At 42.0% G+C, this 19,213-nt stretch overlaps 1 protein-coding gene across 2 annotated transcripts in view; it reads left to right on the top strand.

Annotated features, from left to right (window-relative positions):
* Window positions 1–3,870: 3,870 nt before the first annotated feature.
* The window catches only part of epha7 (eph receptor A7), a 55,275-nt gene continuing 39,932 nt past the window's right edge, over window positions 3,871–19,213 (top strand). For both annotated transcript variants that reach the window (XM_067240994.1, XM_067240992.1), the window contains exons 1-3: window positions 3,871–3,996; window positions 5,565–5,629; window positions 6,151–6,820. In XM_067240994.1, the coding sequence (XP_067097095.1) occupies window positions 3,903–3,996; window positions 5,565–5,629; window positions 6,151–6,820 (829 nt within the window). In that variant the 5' untranslated portion in view covers window positions 3,871–3,902. The remainder of the gene's footprint in view (window positions 3,997–5,564; window positions 5,630–6,150; window positions 6,821–19,213) is intronic.

Genomic DNA, 19,213 nt, shown 5'->3' with positions numbered 1-19,213 from the left:
TCTCATCTGTTTGCTGGTAAACCCCTCTGTAGGAGAGGTCATGACCGTAAACAACGGATGTGACCCAGTCAATAGAGACGACCTCCATCCACACAGCCCAGCAACAGGTCCCTTGCACAAGCACAATCACATGCCTTACTGAAACGTGCAAGATTTAGAGCAATTAATTCAAAGAAGTTCAACCAGACCAATTTCTTTGAACTTTACTTCTTCTTACGTCTAAGAACCGACAGTTCATTCATAGAAAAACAGTTTTCAGTGTCTGAGCGCATCATGTTGGAGTGCCTAATGCGGTTTTATTAGTTTTAAAAAGTACAAGTATGGTTTGCGCTTAATTTTAATGTGAACACGTTTTCCTTTAATAATGACACTTAGTGTTGTGTGAAGCTGTGTTTGTTATCCATTGTGTTAGTAATTTTCCATTCTGACTGCTCCTCCTGTAATTAAATTAAGAATAATAGTAAACTGTTTTTGTGCTTGTGCCACAATTAGTCAGGCTAAACAGGAAGCTTTTATCCTCTGGCAGATGACTGTACAATGTGTCCATTGGCCCATGCACAAAGAGAGCAAGGTTCACGGTACAGCCTTGGTAAAACGCTTCCCACAAAACGTTGCTGCAACCCAGGGATGAAATTACATGTCAGATAGAAATACAGCTAATACAGATAAGTTTGCGTATTTGGTTTATTTGAATTGTCTAATTGGATCACTGGGTGATGATTTCCTGCACATTTCTCTCTTGTTTTTGATGCACCATTTTTTCATTTCAACTTAATTATGACCGAGGGCATGAATGAGCAGCATGTATGTTGAAACGCTGGGGGACTGGGGTGGTATGATTACTGTTTCCTCACTACTTTGCATTTTCAAACTTTCCCCAAGCAGAGACACACTCCGACAGGAATGTGATTATATCAACAAACCGGTGTCAGGTGCAAATGGTTGGGAGCTGCCCCACAACAATACCATTGAATTTTCAACACTTGAGATTTCCTATGGGACTGGCATTCCATATTACTGAACTATAAAAAGAACTAAATTTCCTGCTAGCACAACCAAACCTCCATTTGACAGGGCCTCTGGGCTGTTTCTCATGGTCACTATTAAAGCTCTGGGCGGTGTTTTCCTTCAGGGCCTCGCAGACTGCCCCAACCCGACCACCCTCCCGCCCAGCCAGGATGACTGGGTCAGGTTGTAGCTAGCTCTGGAGGCGTGTCCCGATACTTCCTGGCACAGCCAGAGACGTATGGCTACCTCACACAGCTACAGTTCATGCATACATATTCATCCTATTTATTTAGACGTCTCAGCAGTCCTTGTGTTGCTCTGGGTGAGTAACGTATAATTCCAGACCCCAGGAGGAAAGAAGCTTATACAAAGTACATGTCACTTCCTGCTGTTGAAGTGAGTCTGGGGGATGAAGTCAGATATTTCTTTGAATGGGGCCCATACATGAACACAACTTGGACATAATTTGCATGTGAGTGTGTGTGTGTGGCTTTTTGCATGCATGTGAGCATGCCTGGGCTTCTCCATGGTTCTCTAGTGACTTTCGGTCACAGAGGGTGTCCTCTTCTTGGCTCTGAGATTTGTTTCGTTTTGAGAATACATTCATTTTCCCGAGTGACTGAATGATGTTACATTGCCATTGATATCTGTCTAACTGGGGGGTCCTCAGAAGACTAAATGGAACCATTAAGTGTCTGTCAGTTCACAGTTTGCAATAACAGTTAGTCTCAACTCCACACTTGATCTCACGGCAACAGCTGCATCTTTCCCTCCGGTCACTCCCCCGTCATTGTTGCCCGTTCTGAAACACACCCGTGTCGACCTACATAAGCTCCAGCAGGCTAATAGGACTTATATAAATTAGAGTTACGGTTTTAAACTTTCTGACAGACAACTTTCATCTGTCCCACGTTATATAACATGTTCTTTTGGTTTAGCTTGAGTAATAAACTTGTAAGGCTTTATCAAATACCACACAAACGCAACTGGCCTCGGCACTGCTTAGCCTAAGCAGACTGTCACTTCCATATGACCACAGCATGATAGCAATGAAGGAGTCCAATTAGACAGTGCCATGGTAACAGTGAGAAATAGATGATAAAAGCAGAAAGAGGTCATGCATCTGGCAGCGTCTAACGAGCTGATATTTTCCCGTAATGTCTTGACAGACAGGGAAAGAGAACTGTGGTTATCCATGTGCGTTGTCATCACGGAGCTGGTGAGATACCAGCATTCACTAAAAGAAACATCATATCTTTCTGTTCTGATTGTGACTACAGTCTTAAAGTGTTTCCTGGATGACAGTAAGCAATGTCAATTGTTTTCCTGAGACTGTCATACGGGAATCTAACTGAAGATTAAAATTTAATAACAAAGACTGAATGTTGAACCCTGAGACTACCCTTAACGGCAGACGGTATCATTGTCAGTAATACAGGAAGTAGTCACAATCAAATCAGTATTGAGTAAAACAACTATCTTCGAAATGCAATGTGTATCGACTTGATGGTTTAGAGTTGCCATCAAAAGTAATATCAATTGCTAGGTGATTGATATTACTTAAAGGGTTTTTTTACGCTAAAAGTTAGAGATACAGCCTAGAGCAGAACTTGAGCATGTGTCAAGGGTAAAGAGGATTAACAATAATTTGCATAATAAACAGGCCAAACAGAAAACAAAGGTAAATAAACCTTGAAGTGAGTCCTTGTCTTCCTTCTTTCTGTTATGGTGTACACATAGTTTATTCATCGATATTTGTGGGCCATAATTACAGATGTTTTACATATTGGAGGTAATGGAGATTAGTTAGTGACCTGCAACAAATGCTGTATAACGTAAAGGGCTAATGAGTTGTATTTTATGGTTTAATCTATGAGTGATTTACCTAGTCATCTGAGTGACTTAAAATTAACTCTACACTTTTTAATTATGTTTTGTGTTTATCTTAATTCTGTAGCGTTACTTAAAACCCCAGCAGTTCAATATTTACGGTAAAAGTCTCTCATGCAGCAAAACAACTTAATCGAGTCAACTCATCTCTTCCTATGCCCTGTCTCAGTGGGGCTCCCCTTTCTGAAGGTCACCTTCTTAAGACAAACATTCACTGTCATCAAAACACAATACTTGGGTCTGTAGACGGACAAAACGCAAACAGACAAAATGCAAACAACAGGGCCCAACTTACACTGTTGCTATTGCAGTTATGTTGTGTCCTGAGTTTTGCCGTTTTACATTCATTTTGAAGAATATAGATCTTCAGTCTCATGCATATTCAATGCAATTGATACCTGGCAAGTACTTTTGTGGTCTGCCACTTCATGGTGGTCATGGGACTTGACAAAACATGAAACACAGTCAGCCTATCACGTGACCAAATCAGAGTCAACACGGAAAGATACATTTGTATTCTGTACATTGAAAACGCTTTTTTTTCTTGACAATTGCTGCGTTGTTTTTAATTAGAGCCTAAATATGTATTTGTAAATGTGTACAGAATTTAGTCTATTCCCAAAACAAGGTTTTGCTTAAAAAAAACTGATTTCATTGATCTGAGGGATTTAGTGAAAAGAAAAGTGCATTTCCAAATATTAATATATTGTTAATTTCATTTTGAGAAGGTTTGCGCTTCGTGTCTGAAGGACTAGTCCTGTGCGGCACGTCCATTGGTTTATGAGGTTATCCCCAAAATTATGTCTGTGTTGTGATTGGCTATCGCTTCTGCCAGTCAAGCTGAGTGACATCATTTGTCTGACAATCTCCGCCCACCAGCTGCCGATGCTATTTGAGTAAGGAACGGTGGTTCATTGTACATAGAGCTGGTTAGAGCGTCGCAAATGGGAAGCACACGCCACGGTGGAAAAGCGAATACTCTCTAGGTTACTTCCAATTATACCATGGCTTCCAGGTCGATTCCGTGTTTGTGGATTACATTTTGCCTTCATTTATTTTGTTACATGGACACTGGAAAAGCACAGAATGCGAAAGAAGGTAAGCAATAAAGTTTCTTTCTCTCCTAACATCTTGTCACCCCGCATGTCTCCAGAACTGAACCAGTCGCTTTGCGAAGTGATATCCAATGCCGATAAGTAGCAAACGGATTATACAGTATCGTTGCCTACGTATAAAAAATATGAATTGGCATTGTACAAAAATTAATACATCACATGGAGCCAATGACAAGCTCGGTGACCGTTTCTACAAGGCATTTGATCAGTAAATTACCGTTTTCCCCGTGCGCAATGCTTTCAGATCGTTGACAAGCGGTCCGTTGTAGCAGTGTTTTACGCATGGCAACAAACCATAAAATTAAGGGTTTCTGAATTCAAACATACACCTTCGATTAAATAGCAAACGTGTTATGACCAAGCACACGTTCATACTATAACTATATAATATTGGCTTTTATAGAGGAAATGGTTCTCGTTGGGACACAGTTAGTCCACTACTTTATATTTTGACTTCAATGTACAAGCCTGAGTGTAGAACGTGTCCCAACTGGGTGTAGGCTATGACTTGAAATAAACTTTAGTGGTAAAATCAATATAGCTAGTCAAGCACAGTTTCCTACTACAAGAACAACCAGGCCTTTCTTTACTTTTTAAGTAGATCATAGAGTCAGGTTTGCTGCAATTCCAGAACGCACTATTTAAATTGTAGGTTACTTTTAACATTGAAGAGGATGATTACTTAGCTAAGGTTACCGCCGTCTTGCCAAAATGGCTGTTATATCTTAATAAACAAAATGTAAAATGGTTAAAAAAAGAAAAACAGAAACGTAACTGAACTAAATATTAAAATGAATTTGGAAATGTAAAAGCTATGGATACACATGGATAGCCTAGTAATAGACTTCGACTCTTCTACTTGTCTGTCTACAATTTGACAACAGGTTTTGTGAGTGGTAAAGAATATATCTGACACAATCCAGATGTCCAATTGTTATCAAAAATACACTCTTCGTGGATATGCTATGTGAGAGAACGTAGGCAGTGCGCCCTATCCGAGCCGCCCCGGCGTTACTCCCAAGTAGCCTACATGGAAGCTAGCCTACTTTGTGTTTCTCGTGGCAGAAAGGAAATTGGTGTCCTCTGTAACAAATATGGATGCCACTTTTGTAAATCTTTACGTCCAATTGTATTCATACCTCTTTCTTTTATTGAAAAGACATTTCAGCAAATGTTTCTTCTTAATGTCTTAGATTTCCGCGGAGGCAGGTGCTCTCTTTTGACATGTACTAACATCCTAGACTGCGTAGTCCATATAGCCTATCAAAAACATATTTTTGAAATAGTGTACTTCGTAGTTCCCGTTTTAAACAGGTGTACCTATACAAAAAGTTGGCCTTAATTCTTTTATCATCGTTTTTATTTGTAAAAAAAAAAAGCGTTTTTTACTTCAAGCAGTGCAAATGTGAAAGATACAATTTCGAATGTTGCCAGAAATGGGTCACGCGCTGGATCCCTGAGGATGTAGATGTGTGTGCTTCAATAATAGTCTACTGGAACTTTACAATATTACTTATATTTAATCATCTGCTTCTGTTTTTCTTATCTTAGTGATTCTGTTGGATTCCAAGGCGCAGCAGACCGAGCTGGAGTGGATTTCGTATCCTCCGAGTGGGGTAAGTCCTGCAGGGCTTTGAACTTACAAACCTCAATCATCAATACCGGTAGTTTTCCCAGTGATTCCTCTCATCGATATGCTGACTAGTCCAAACGTGATTATTTGAACTGAACTTTTCGACACGGTCCATATGATTCATGATTAGCTCATGCTCTCAATGGTAAGGCCTATCCCGGAGGCAAGTCTTTCACAAAATTGGAAGGACATAGTTCAGGCAGGGTCATTTGTGCGAAATGTCTATTTATGTAAATGACTTAAATATATAGCATTAAAGGTAGATAGCATACAAATTTATTCAATGTATTTAGATTCTTTTGACACATAACACAGTCAGCTTTTATCATATCATGTCTTACCACCCAAGAAATTAAGCATATAAGAGTATATTTAAATGGTGTCTTTGACCTGTTATGAAAATTATTAAACCGCTCCCCCCCCCCCCCCCCCCCCCCCCCCGCTGTTCTGTGGACGGCCCTGCATTTAATATGTATTTATAAAAACTGTTATTTTTTCTTTCAGTGGGAGGAAATCAGTGGGTTGGATGAGAACTACACTCCAATACGCACATACCAAGTGTGTCAGGTCATGGAGCCCAATCAGAATAACTGGCTTCGGACTAACTGGATTGAGAAGGGCGATGCCCAAAGGATTTTTGTGGAACTGAAGTTCACCTTGAGGGATTGTAACAGCCTACCTGGTGTGGTTGGGACTTGCAAGGAAACGTTCAACTTGTACTACCAGGAAACCGATTCGGAAGTTGGCAGGAATATACGAGAGAGCCAATACGTGAAAATTGACACAATTGCTGCAGATGAAAGCTTCACTCAAGGAGACCTGGGGGAAAGGAAGATGAAGCTGAATACTGAAGTGCGCATAATTGGTCCCCTGTCCAGACGAGGTTTCTACCTAGCGTTCCAGGACGTCGGGGCGTGCATTGCTCTGGTCTCTGTCAAAGTTTATTACAAGAAGTGCTGGTCCATCATTGAGAACCTGGCCACGTTCCCAGACACGGTGACTGGGTCCGAGTTCTCTTCCCTGGTCGAGGTCGAGGGCACGTGTGTAAGTGATGCCGAGGAGGAGGCCGACAATTCTCCCAAGATGCACTGCAGTGCTGAGGGAGAATGGCTGGTGCCCATTGGGAAATGTATATGCAAAGCAGGATTTCATCAGAAGGGCGATGCATGTGAACGTAAGTAACTACTGTTTTGATCTCTTTTTTAATTTGTTGTGTGTAGTTCAGTAATTGCATGCTGTATTCCAACTTCTAATATATAAGCAAATACAATGTTGAGCAGTTTTAATTACTTGTAGCTCATTGGGGGTACATGCTCGTATGCAACTGGAAATCTTTGTTCTTAGTTATCTTTAATAACCTTTCACTAAAGTATGCTGTTGTGCTTTATAGAACTGCTGAAGATCAGCTAACCTCAAAACAAGAAATAATCTATTGATCTTTTGAAGTTTTAATTAAGAAGCAAAGCAGGCAAATTACTATTGTCCACGGTGGCCAGTTATGGTGGCAAATAGAATTAAACTAGCTGATTTGACAGCTCTAATGATGGATAACGTATTGGGGTAGGAAATCCTTAGTGTAATAATTGGAATTCATTGCTAATTGTTTGATTACCAGGCTCTTAATTTATAGCTGTAGTTCTGTTGACACAAGGATTAAATGATAACTTGCACTTCAGTTTAGCTGGGTCCTCTTCTGCTGAGCCACTTCCGTGTCTTACTGGCAGCAGGCCAAGTCAATCACTTGCTGAATACACAGGTCTGGAGGAAGTCCAAGCAATCTTTCAGTTTCCCTCTGCCCCTTCGAAACCACTCTGACAGAGGGAAAACAAATAGCCACCATACTGTGTCATTTAGACCACAGGATATTTATGAAAAACCCTAACAGGAAACGCAATTACGGTCTCTGTGGATATGCGTTTTGTTGTGGTTGTGTCCTATGACGTTGCATTGGCAATTAGCATGAAAATACTTTGTCACCCAAATTGCAGCAAAGGATTATTTTCTATGGCCAACTGACTTGTGAGATAAAAATCACCGTGGATTAAAAGAACCACTTAGGTCGCAGAGTTTAAGTAGGCTGTCTTGTCAGCCAATTTTTTTTTTTTCAAAATGGGCAACCTCCATTTAAGCAGCTTACAAGGGGTAGCCACCAGCAGTAATTGAAGGGAATGTGTCTAAGGACGAATATGTGTCAGTGGAAGGATAGCTTTTATGTAACAAAGTCCTCCGCCAGAGCTGAGATGTCTATTTGGAAAAGTATAGCTTTATTTGTATAAGAATAATTCAAAACGGACTCAAGTTTTGACCCAAATGTGGCAAAACGTTAGTGCTAATTTAAAAAGTCTGCACTAAACATACAGTGTATATTGTAAGCAGTTCTGTCCTGAGGTGGAAAGCAATTGGGGACATTTCTTGATTTATATCGCTGATCTCACAGTGTATTATTAGGCTAGAGCTTTTTCAAAGTAAAATTAGAAACATTGTCCTCTGTTTAAAAGGTATTTCACAAAGTTTTTTTTGTTTTACACACCCGAGCTGTAGTTACTCTTAGAAATAAATCATCCACTGGAAGGGTAGTTTAGATGTGATGCATCAACTGTGTGTTTATAATTCCTTTTAAAGATGTGTCGTTGGGGGAACGTAGAGCAGCCTGTGTATGTGGAATACCGTCTCAACACCTATATGAGTTTTATTTCCGTGGGGACGTGAACAACCATTGTATTAAGGGGTAGTTCATCTAAATAAGATGAGAATTGTACTGCAGCCTCAGCACTTTCTCCCAGAGATCCCAGTGACATTAAATTGCCCATTCAGTAGTTTCCCCAGAGCAAATCAAAGAGAAAGTCCAGCAGCTCCTATCAGTTGAACACCAATACAAGGAGACCTAGAACAATGTCCTATAAAAGACAGAGCACCCTGCCCTTTTGACCTTGGACTAGCTAGCTCCGGCCTTGTAAAAGTACAGCTGCTTTAGTTCTCACAGTCCTCCATCAGAGCTCTCTAGTGGCCCTTCCCCTGCGATGCTACGTCTCTCTGTAAAGATAAAAGAAACACATTCCCTCAACTGTCCCATTTTCAATATCTGCAGGATCCCCTGCCGCGATTGTAAAATGTCCGCCACTGAAATATTGAGCAGGAGGAACAAGTGAGTTGGGCTGTCAGTCTTGTCATTTGAGAAGCCCCCTCTGTGTATGCGAAGGCCTCTCCCAAAACGTGTTGTGATCCACTCATTCGTCACCGTCAGTGGAGAGGGACTGCTTGTCTCTCACTCCTCTCTCGCCCTGTCTCTGTCTCTCTCTAACTCTTTGTTTAGAGAACCTGCAGAACTAAATGCCAGTCTTTTTCCCTCCCTCCAACTTGTTAGGAGAACCAATGTAATGGGTGTTGAAAAAGGCCATTTGAAGTGTTTTGCAGCTTGCACAGGGTTTATTTGCATAGAACTGTGGGGTGTTAAAATAGTGTCCATTCATTTGCTGGTTCTGTTCAGCAGTGGCCACTTATTGAAATAGAGCCACTGAGGCGATTAGAGAAAGAGGGTCCTTGTGGACTGACATTGGTGTCTTTGTCCAGCTCAATCCAAGGAATGCATGTTGTCCAATCTGAGCCCATCACATAATTGCAGTTTTAAGTAACCACCATACGAGAGAAGATTAACTGCTGACCTCTTTAACTTCCCAGAAGTGTGGGAGGCCTGTATCTTGCTGCAAACAGATAAAACATGCATTATCCTACCGCTATCTGTACATGCTAACAAGATAATTAATGAAATGTTACAGCATGCTGTAGGCACAGCCATCATCCATCTTGAGTGTCAGGGACTTAGACAGAAGTTAGTCTGAGGCTGATTGATGGTGACTTGCCTGTGGGGTGGCTTGAGCTGTTGGGGTTGACCACAGCCGAGGTGTGTGGAGGCACCAGGCAGCCAGTCCTGCTGCAGGCCCAGGCAAGGCCTCACTTAGCATCTCAAATGAAGCCAGGAGTCAGGGGGTCCTCATGCATCCTGACGCTCATCTGATTGATAAGGTGTGGATCTTAATTCACCGAATGGATGTCCTTTACAACTGCTCTTTGGCTTAATTATGCAAATGGTATCCCCTGGAGGACCTGACTGGACTTAAATCACTCAAGATTGAAATGATTTTGTGATGGATGGTAGGTAGTCTTGTCACTGCCTGGACTGGTTTACTGAATAGCAGCATTCTTCTACAGCCTACCGCTTTTCCTTACATTTTCTTTGACCTGGCAGGTAGCACAGACCCACACAGATGTGGCATTGTAACTACGGTATCTAAGCCAACATGGGTTGACAGCTTTCATAAGTTTGGTAATTGATTGGTTATATATTTAAATACATAGAAATATATATAACCAGAGAGAGAGTTAGAGAGCGAGCTTGTACAACATATTGATCAAGAGTGTAGAATAGTGGTGGTTAGGGGACCTGCCATGTTTACTTGACACTTAAACTTTGCCTTTGTGAGTTAGCACTATCATGCTGTCAGTTCAACTTCGATTTCAGCTTCAGCCAGTGACAGAAATACATATGTGTAGTTACGGTGTTAGAATGGAATGGAATATAGCTGTTTTCCACACCAAGAACAAGTCGCTGGGAAGACATTGTGGGTGTTCATGCTACAAAGCACTCCTAAGCACATATCAAGCTCCCTCTCTCCCTGCTCTGGGTGTGACAGGGAGGGGGGGAGAGTGTGAGGTTATGTAATAAGTTATTGATTTTCCTCTTTAAGGAAGATTGAAGCACAGAGCCACCGGTGTGCAAATCTCCCAGAGGAGCTGCCACCCTGACAACAGGGCTCTCCCTACTGCCTCTCAAGGTGCTATGACCTCAGGCCTGGTCACATATCACTTTCACCCACATGCTCACCACAGGGACGGCAACACTAAACGCCCAAGACATTGCCTTGTGACGAGGTGTCCGCCTGTCTGATCACATCCATCCCAGCCAGTCAGCAGCCCGGCGATTACAAAACAGACATCTGTGCCACAGTTTAGATAGCTATAGAAAGTGAGTCTGTGACTGCTCGAGGTATGGAACTGGGATCGATGGAGACGTCCGGACCTGTTAGTGCAAGTGGAGATGAGGGATGTTGCCTTTGTAGGGAGGGGGGTATTGTTGTGGGGAGAGAAGGGGGTTGGAGGGGTCACTCCTGGAGATCAGGGTCAACTGCTGAGATCATCAATCTTCCGTCCTGGCAGTGTCCTGTCAGTGTCCTGTCAGTCCTGGCGCTCCTGTTTCTGAACACAAGAGACCAGCCTCAATTGTGCGCCTGGCCTTGTTTGCAGCCATGTGTAAATGAAGTTAATATTCACTGACCTCATGCATGGCCAATAGGAGACCTTTGGTCACCTTGGAAATAATGCCAGCTGACAGAAAAGGTCTCTTATTTTTTGGGTCAACAACGTCTTTGCCATAGCCCGACAGAATGCCTTTGTTTGTGTGAAAATAAAGAATGTTTTCTTGCATTCTGTCTATTCATGAAATGTAACCGAGGCCTCTAATTCGGCCTGACAGACCAATTCTGAAACAGTTACTGATGATTAATGTGTCTCAGTTCCTATCCCTTTTGAAGTAGCATCGTTAAACAACACCTAATACACAGATAATATTGGCAGTTTTGCTCCATTTGATTCAGCAAGTGGCTAAAGAGTTCCCTCTAACAGTGTCTTCTGGACAAGTTTGGCGTCTTCACAGCCCGTTACTGCTTTATATTCATATATACATGAGTTAGTTCCAGCAGCTTATCAAGCGAGGTGAAAGGAAAACCTATTACCAATGACCAGGAACTGGTAATGTGCTGTCTTCTTTAGGAAGACTTGCTGTAGCTTTGGTGTGTTTTAGACCCTCATTTAATCCACTTCATCACTAGATAATAACTATTGAAATGAAAAGGAGACCGTGAGAGCAAACATTAATCACAACAGGTTTATCTGTTCTTTTCTTTTTTTGTCGTGCATGTGTTGTATTTGGGTTTAAGCATATTAATCAATGCAAATGCACAGTTCTTTATTTTATTTTTATATAATATGACTTTGAAAGTTATATTTACCAAACCAGAAGGCAATGGGGTTCACGTTGAAACCTCTGGTTGAACAAAGAATTTGTTTTTAATCTGACGTGTTGACACGACGGCAGGATCCCACAGAATGTCCGTCTGGCACCAGTGTGTTCCTTTGTATCCAAGGAAACCTTTTTTTATTTTTATTTTTTTATTTCTCATTCGGAAGTGGTGGTGTATATTTAAAAGGGCAAAACACATTGGATCCAACATAAAGGATAAGTACCTTTTTATTATAGCTCTCCAAGTCTACTAATGAGAAGCAGAAGAAACTCTTCTTACATGCACGGCACACCAAAGCACAGCACAGATGGATGTTATAAAAGCAGCAAGCAATGCATAGGTTTCTGAGCTAGGTCACCCAACATAAGGCTTATGTTCACAATATATTCAGTATACAGCAGCATTTGAATCTTTTTTAAATTTATCTGTTCTTATTAACAAAGCAGTGCCTAACACCTTTTCAGATGGCAAGATCGAGTTATACAAATAATCTGGGTTATGACTTGTGCCATCAGCATTTTTCATCAGTGTGAAACGAATAACTAAGAGTAGCAGGGAGATTTAGGTCGTGGATCGATTGCTTTCCAGCCCCAGTGTGGGGGGCCCTGCCTAGATCTGTGTGAACAGGCACGGGAATCTGAAGGCAAGCGCACGCCTTTTTATGTCGCTGGAGGCCATGGGGGTTGAACCACATAAGGGACGCGCTAGCGGCTGGTTTGACATTGTCTCCGTGTTCACTCTATCTGTCATTGTAGTGGGAGCATGGGGATTGAAGGGGGCGGGTGATGGGGGTTAGGCATTGGCAAAATCTGGAGATTACGCTCAGTTGCTGACTGAGGACATTTTCAGTGCTGATTCGCTGTGGCTGCAGGGGGCTGTTGGGTCTGGAAAGACCTTTGGACCTTCTGCTTTTATCTGCCGAACAGCACAGTCTCTTCTCCTCCACTCAGATGTCTTTCAGTCCTCAGAGCTGACCACATCCTCCGTTTACGCTGGCCTCGGAGCAGGCCCCTGCATGCTCTCTCCCCTTCCGCCATCTGAGTTAAATGAACTAAACAAAAGACGATTAGACAAGGCCATTTTCCATGTCACCGAGGATTCATTTGAACAGCTCCACACCACTAGAAGAAGTGAAGACCTCTGAGGAAAGCGACTTAACAGTTCCTTGTGGACATGGGGTTCAGTTTCTGCTGAGACAGAAGGGGAGTAATAAAAACTGTAATATCAGGGATTTAATCAGAAAATGCCCTTCATTTTCCATCTGTGAATCCCTGCAGTAAATCAGTTAGATAGCTGAGGGAGGAAACAGGTGTTGGGGTTATTGTTCCTTTATTTGCTGTTCTGTCAGCGGCAGGCGCCGCGCAGGGTGTAGTGCCGCAGTAACAGATGTCCTGAGTAAAGTTTTGGAACTAGTTATGACTGATGTTAGCTTCTCTTCCTCCTCATTATCTGTAAACGCTTGAGCGGGTTTCAGAAACTCCTGGATATGTTGATTAGCAGATTAATTTACATATCCAAGTATCCCCCCCAAAAAACACTGTAGTACAGGGGTCCCCAAACTTTTTTCTGCAAGGTCTTTTCTTTAATGTGGGGCGGGGTCGGTCTGGCCATTTTGTTGTCTCTTTGAATTTTCTTGCTGGCTCGCTGCTCGATCACGTTGGAACGTTATGTTGAATGTACCATTCTGTTGGTGGGTGAATCTAACAAATACTTTGTTTACGTTAATAATTATAGTTAATAACTAAGGGACATTTTTACATCTAATAACTAAGGGAAATTTTAGTTTGAAAGCCAACCTTCATTATCAAATACAAATATGATATGATTAAAACATATAGGCCTATTTAAAATTAAAATTTCTAAATATGTCTGGCATTGTTCAGAGGGCAGGTCCAAATGTGTGTACGGGCCGTAGCTTGGGGACCCCTGCTGTAGTATTTCTTGAATCTGTTCTTTTCCAGATGAACACTGATCTCTTGGCATCAGATTTGACATTTGACTAACAAGGAGGGAGGGTTAAGATATTTCCTTGGCAGTAAGGATGACTAACTTGAGCCAACAAAAATGGGATCGTCAAAGAATTATGTATTCAGCCATAATTGCAGGGATAATATTGTGCCCTGTGCTTTTGCGGAATGTTAGTTGAATCAGTTTGACTAAATTATATAACTGGAGAAATACATATTTTACTTTACGTCTTAATGATCTGTAAATTAATTTACTATCAAAGCCCAAACAGACCTAGCTTCATGCAATGCCAAGTCCCAGATACTATTTCAGGTTAAAGCATAACTTAATAAACTTTCACGTAAGTTAATCAAGCGCTGGCTTTGATCTTTACTCTGTACATCCGCCCAGACACTTCCTTGGGGTTTTTGTTGCTTAGAGGGCAAAGCTTTCTGCCCTCCAACACTGTGTAAGGGAATGCTAATCTTCTCTTTGTTTCTCATGGAAAGCTACTTATCTCCCCCTAAGCACAGGTACCCCAGATGAATGGAACAGTTGTCTGTATGTTGGTAGTGGAACTCTAGCCAGACAGAGCCCTTCCGTTATGTGTTGTGGGCTGCGGGACTATTTCAGACAATATGATAGCTCTGGGTTTTTAACCATTTAATCTGTCGTTGCTAAGACACTTTAACCTCTCTCTCCCTCCCCCCCCCTCCTGCCGTAGGCCTCTCTGTAGGATCCCTTCCATCCGAAGCCCACGAGAGGTGTAGGTGTTTAAAATCCGCTTGTTTGGAAGGGTTGAATGTTGAAACTCTATCTCCATCCCCCTGCGAAGAGGCTTCCAGCAGGGCCTCAGTTCCATCCTCTCCTTTGTGTATTCTGCCACTGTTTCTACGAGCTGTGTAGGTGCCTCTTCTCTGTAAGGTGGAAGATTAACATGTCTGAGGGCAAAAACCCAGCTGTCGAGCTCAGTCCCTCTGTCTTTACGTGTAGAAAAAGGAGATTTGAAAAAATGTAGTAAGCGACCTTACTTTTTTTCAGGGAGGGGGGCAAAAACACCTGTTGCTCTCTGTGTATATCAACTGGAGAAAAGTTAGTATAGGAAATACCACAGGGCTTTAGGGTGTATAAGAGATGCTGTCATTGTTCAGTGTACAGAAAATGTCACAAACCTCAGCTTGATAGATGTCCATATACTCTAGGTCCACTGTTTAGCAAGAACACAAGTCACATCTAATCATAAAAACACATGCACCCTTTAGGCAATACTAACTAATGCGCTTCATGAGAACCATTGACGTTTTTCTCCAGTCGTAACATATTGTTATTATTGAATGCCCAGAGTAGAAAACCCAAATATGGACCAAATGCTGAAATTTTAAATAGGATTTCACGGCTCTATGAACACTGAGAGGGCAAGGGCGTTTCTAAATATCTTGCATAGAATGTTTATGAAGAAATTAACATTGAATAGCAGTGTAATGGAATTTATTAAACAGTAAGTTTCAGGGTGAATAAGAGGTGGATTTATTTATGGTTTATAACCAGACAAGTAAGCATTTGAGGTCAGAACAAGACAACGAAAGAGGGAAAAAACACTGACAGGAAATGTTCTAATGAAAACCACTCACTGCAAGCTTCCAATCTTTGCAGGTCTGTGTTTATACTTGATATTTACAGAAACATTTCCCTATCGTTGGTGCAGTGGCAGCCTGGGCGACGGCGACTGTTTAAGGAAAGCAGTGGCGTTTTGAAATAAGAAAATAAACAGTTTCCTTTATCGCGTTTGACCTGCTCCACCTGGCATTCATCAGTGGCGAGGCTTGTGTGTTGGGTCTGTCGCCTGGCCTCCTCCTATGCCTCCTTTATCACTCTAATGGGGTGCTATCTCCCCGCGTGCTCCCTGGGTCTCAGACCAGCCACATTCTTTCCACATCCATCCCCACACACAGGCGGATTTAACACATAATCAGGCTGGAGGGGGTGGGGGGCGGTCAGGGGGAGGATCTGCCCTGACAGGGCACATCACGGTGGGCCTATAGAGACAGCCTGGCCCTCACTAGTCCATCTCATTCTGGGTTAGAGAACTTAAACACAGCGCTGGCCTCCTCTCTCTCCCACTACGGTCCAAGCCCCCGACTCCTCCATCTCTTTGAGCACAGACCGTAGTACGCAGAGACAGATGTTGGAGAAACTCAATATTACCCCTTGCCTGCTCCAACCCTGCAGCGCTCTCTGTCATCAATAGTTGATAAGGATAACCAGCCTGATTAGATGTGAGGGTTAACAAGGACAAGACTTGTTTTCCAGTTTCAGAGGCTACGTAAAGAACTTGTAAAGGGTTGTCGTGCTAGCTCGCTAACAACACCAGCAGCTAAGGCCAGGTAACGCTAGCTCCAAGGCTCTCTATGAAATGTGATCTGTCAATCAAGAAGGAAGATAAACTGAGGGGAAAGTGCCATGGCGTCACACCAGGACACTGGAAATAATTATCATGGAATGGCCACAGGAAGTGATATGTCAGGCTGTCACAAAATGTCACCCCGGGTTGAGGACCTCATCCATCCTTTACCTTTTTTCCTCCCCTCTCGCTGTCCCTCATCTAGATTTTCATTCAATTGCCAAACAGCGAAAGCAGTTGGATGCAATTCAAGAATGTTAAGAAGCTGGGCTATGAGGAAAAATAAATAAACCAATATGTTTGGGGAAAAAATAGGGAGAATTGATTTTTTTTTAGTTTTTCATGCATGTCTACCCAAGATAACACATGCCTCTTTGTTTCATCCAGTGAGGATCCCAACGTGGATTGAACCATTTGTTTGTCAGGGACGTCTGGCTAAAAGTCCTCTACTGGTCCTCTAAGGTCCTCAGGGCTTTCCTTCTCTTGCATCGACACAATATATAAATGCTGACTGCTGCCTGTTTTTTTCCCCCATGGCTAAATGAGAGCGCTTGACCACTGGAAGGGAAATTACAGATACTGGCTCTGTTGCCTTCTAAGGAGCCCTGTGGAATGCCAGCCTTGTGTGTGCTTCTCTGCCTAGCCTCAGCCGTGCTCCCTAAGGACACGGTCGTTTCGCAGTTGGGTAAATGAGGCTGCTGTTGTCTGCCATTCTGTTTTACCACGCCAGTTTCAACAACCACAGTCCATTACGCTTCCTTTATCTGGTTGCTGCTATCACAAAAACAGGCTTTTACTGGTACTCCCTCTTTAGAGTTTAATTTGAAGTTAGTCACTCGACATTGCAGGGCAGCCTGTGGACAGAAAGATGCATGCAGAGTTATGGTGTCAGTTGAACACTGTCAGTCAAGTACTCGGCAAGAGGCTCGGCTTGTTGGCTCTCACATCAAGCTGGGATTCAACCCAGTATAATTGTACATCAGAATTTTTCTCATGAGCAAGGTGTTGCTTCAGGGAGAAAATAAAAAAACACATCGTTCACTATCACGCAGCTTTGCGTCATAATGAGTAACAGTGTATAGTATGACTGTGTTTTCAGTTTGTTGTGCAACGGGAAATGACCGGCAGCGTCTGTGCTGTTCGGACAGGAATGCGGTTCTTGGATGTCTGTGTTTGTGCACGTCAGTCAGTGCAGAGCGAGTGGCGGAGACGGGGGAGGAGGGTGGAGATTCAGAAATGGTTAGCTAGCCATTTCATACAGCTGTTCGATTCCGGGGCCTAATTTGCCGCCTTGTTGGTTCTGTAAACGATTCCGGATGCCAAAGTTGGTCAGACACATTGATAAACACAGGGCAGTCGCAAAAAACGAACAAACAAAAAGTCAACTGCGGCGGAGACAAACAATGTTTGCATTGATGCTATGACGAGTAGCTTTGGCCATTTGAAAGCCCTCCCGTTTTCAGTGCCTGTGCTGGGGCTAAGCCGGGGCTGCTAGCGCTGTGGTTCTGGTGATCCTGTGAGCTGGCAGAGAGGCGGGCGCAGTGGGAGCGATCCCTGGGCCCAGCTGGGGTTCTCCATTCCACATGCTGGCCACCCAGCAGATGCGCTTCTCCAAACCCAAAGGCAAACAGACATGTTGGCTTATCAGAATGTTCAAACAGCCATGCATGGTGGGACGAACAAACCTATCAGACGGCCTGCCTGGCCAATCTTTAACTTGCAGCAGAGGGTCAAGTACTAGTACAAATACTTTGTTACTGTACTTAAGTCGATTTTTCCTATATCAGTACTTTACTTCACTATAAATTTTTCTGACAATTTTTACTTTCACTCCTTACATTTTTAACACAAATATCTGTACTTTTTACTTGTTACATTTTAAAGCCAGGCTCGTTAATTAAAATTGTAATCTGTGTTTGATGGCATGATCAATATTATTTATTGTCATTGCTTGACTTTTTTCATTTCCTGTTTCAAAAGGTTGGGGGGGGGGGAGAGGAGTTTCAAAGTAAGTTTAGGAAGCTCTGAAATTATTTTCCAAAATAAGTTTTTAAAAACATTTTCTACAGGTTAAAAAAATATTTTCGAAAAAGGTTTAGAAAAAAAGTTTCTACAGGTTGAGAAAAGTAAAAAAACAAACAAATTTTAAACAATTGGAATCATTGATGAGTACTTGATGAGGATTATACTGTACTCTACTGTACTCCATTGTGCTCTGCTCTGCTTTAATCTACTCTGTTTTAGGCTCCTCAGTTCTCTCCTTTCACTGTGTGTGAACAAAAAGTTTCTAAAGGCTGAAACAATATTTTTTATAGTATTAATGTATTAATATGATGTGAGGGAATAATGGTACTAGTAATGGCTACTTTTTACTTAAGTATATATCAGAGCCCACACTTATTTACTTTAACTTGAGTGAAAAATTGTATTCAGAACTACAACTTTTACTTTTCTTTTTAAACATGAGTATCTGTAATTATACTTGAGTGAAGGATGTGTGTACTTTTGCCATCTATGGAATTATTTACATAATGATATCAGAGAATAGAGATGTACTTGGGTTACAGTGTGCGTACAGTCAACCGAAAGTCTAATGTTACGAAGGGATCAATGCAATTAGAATGGCCTAGATATGATTAGTGAGTTTGCCAAGAGCATGTTGTTTTGTTTTGCAAGGCAACATAACACGACCCCTAGCCATAACAGAGTACCTCTCACTAGTGTAAAATCCTGTTTTCAATTACTAGCTCGAAAGGTAAAGAAATATTAGAGATAAAATCATTTATTTTCATTCTCAGTAAAAAAGATCTTGTTTCACCAGACTGGAGCAGTGAGATAAATAGAGAGTGACAAGGCTTTCATGTTGCTGAAATGTGGATACTCTCTCCCCACAACATCCTCATCTCACCGAGGAAGGTGTTAAAATGAGGAAACCTTTTTTCTCAGTTTCGAGACCTGTCACAGAAGTATAGCCAAATATTTTTAACCCCTTAAAAATATTGTGTTACTCACATCAGGTAGAGGGACTTTCGTATGAAAATCCTTGCCCATTTCCCTTTGCCCATTTCTGCAATGTCTCGTGAAAATTCATTTTTTTTATTTATAATTTGATAGCTTTTATGCAGAGCTTTTCACAGAAGTA

The sequence above is a fragment of the Osmerus mordax genome, chromosome 8 (assembly GCF_038355195.1).
Source record: "Osmerus mordax isolate fOsmMor3 chromosome 8, fOsmMor3.pri, whole genome shotgun sequence".
Classification (NCBI taxonomy): Eukaryota; Metazoa; Chordata; class Actinopteri; order Osmeriformes; family Osmeridae; genus Osmerus; species Osmerus mordax.
The sequence above is the reverse complement of the archived record's forward strand: the minus strand, read 5'-3'. Positions and strand labels throughout refer to the sequence as shown.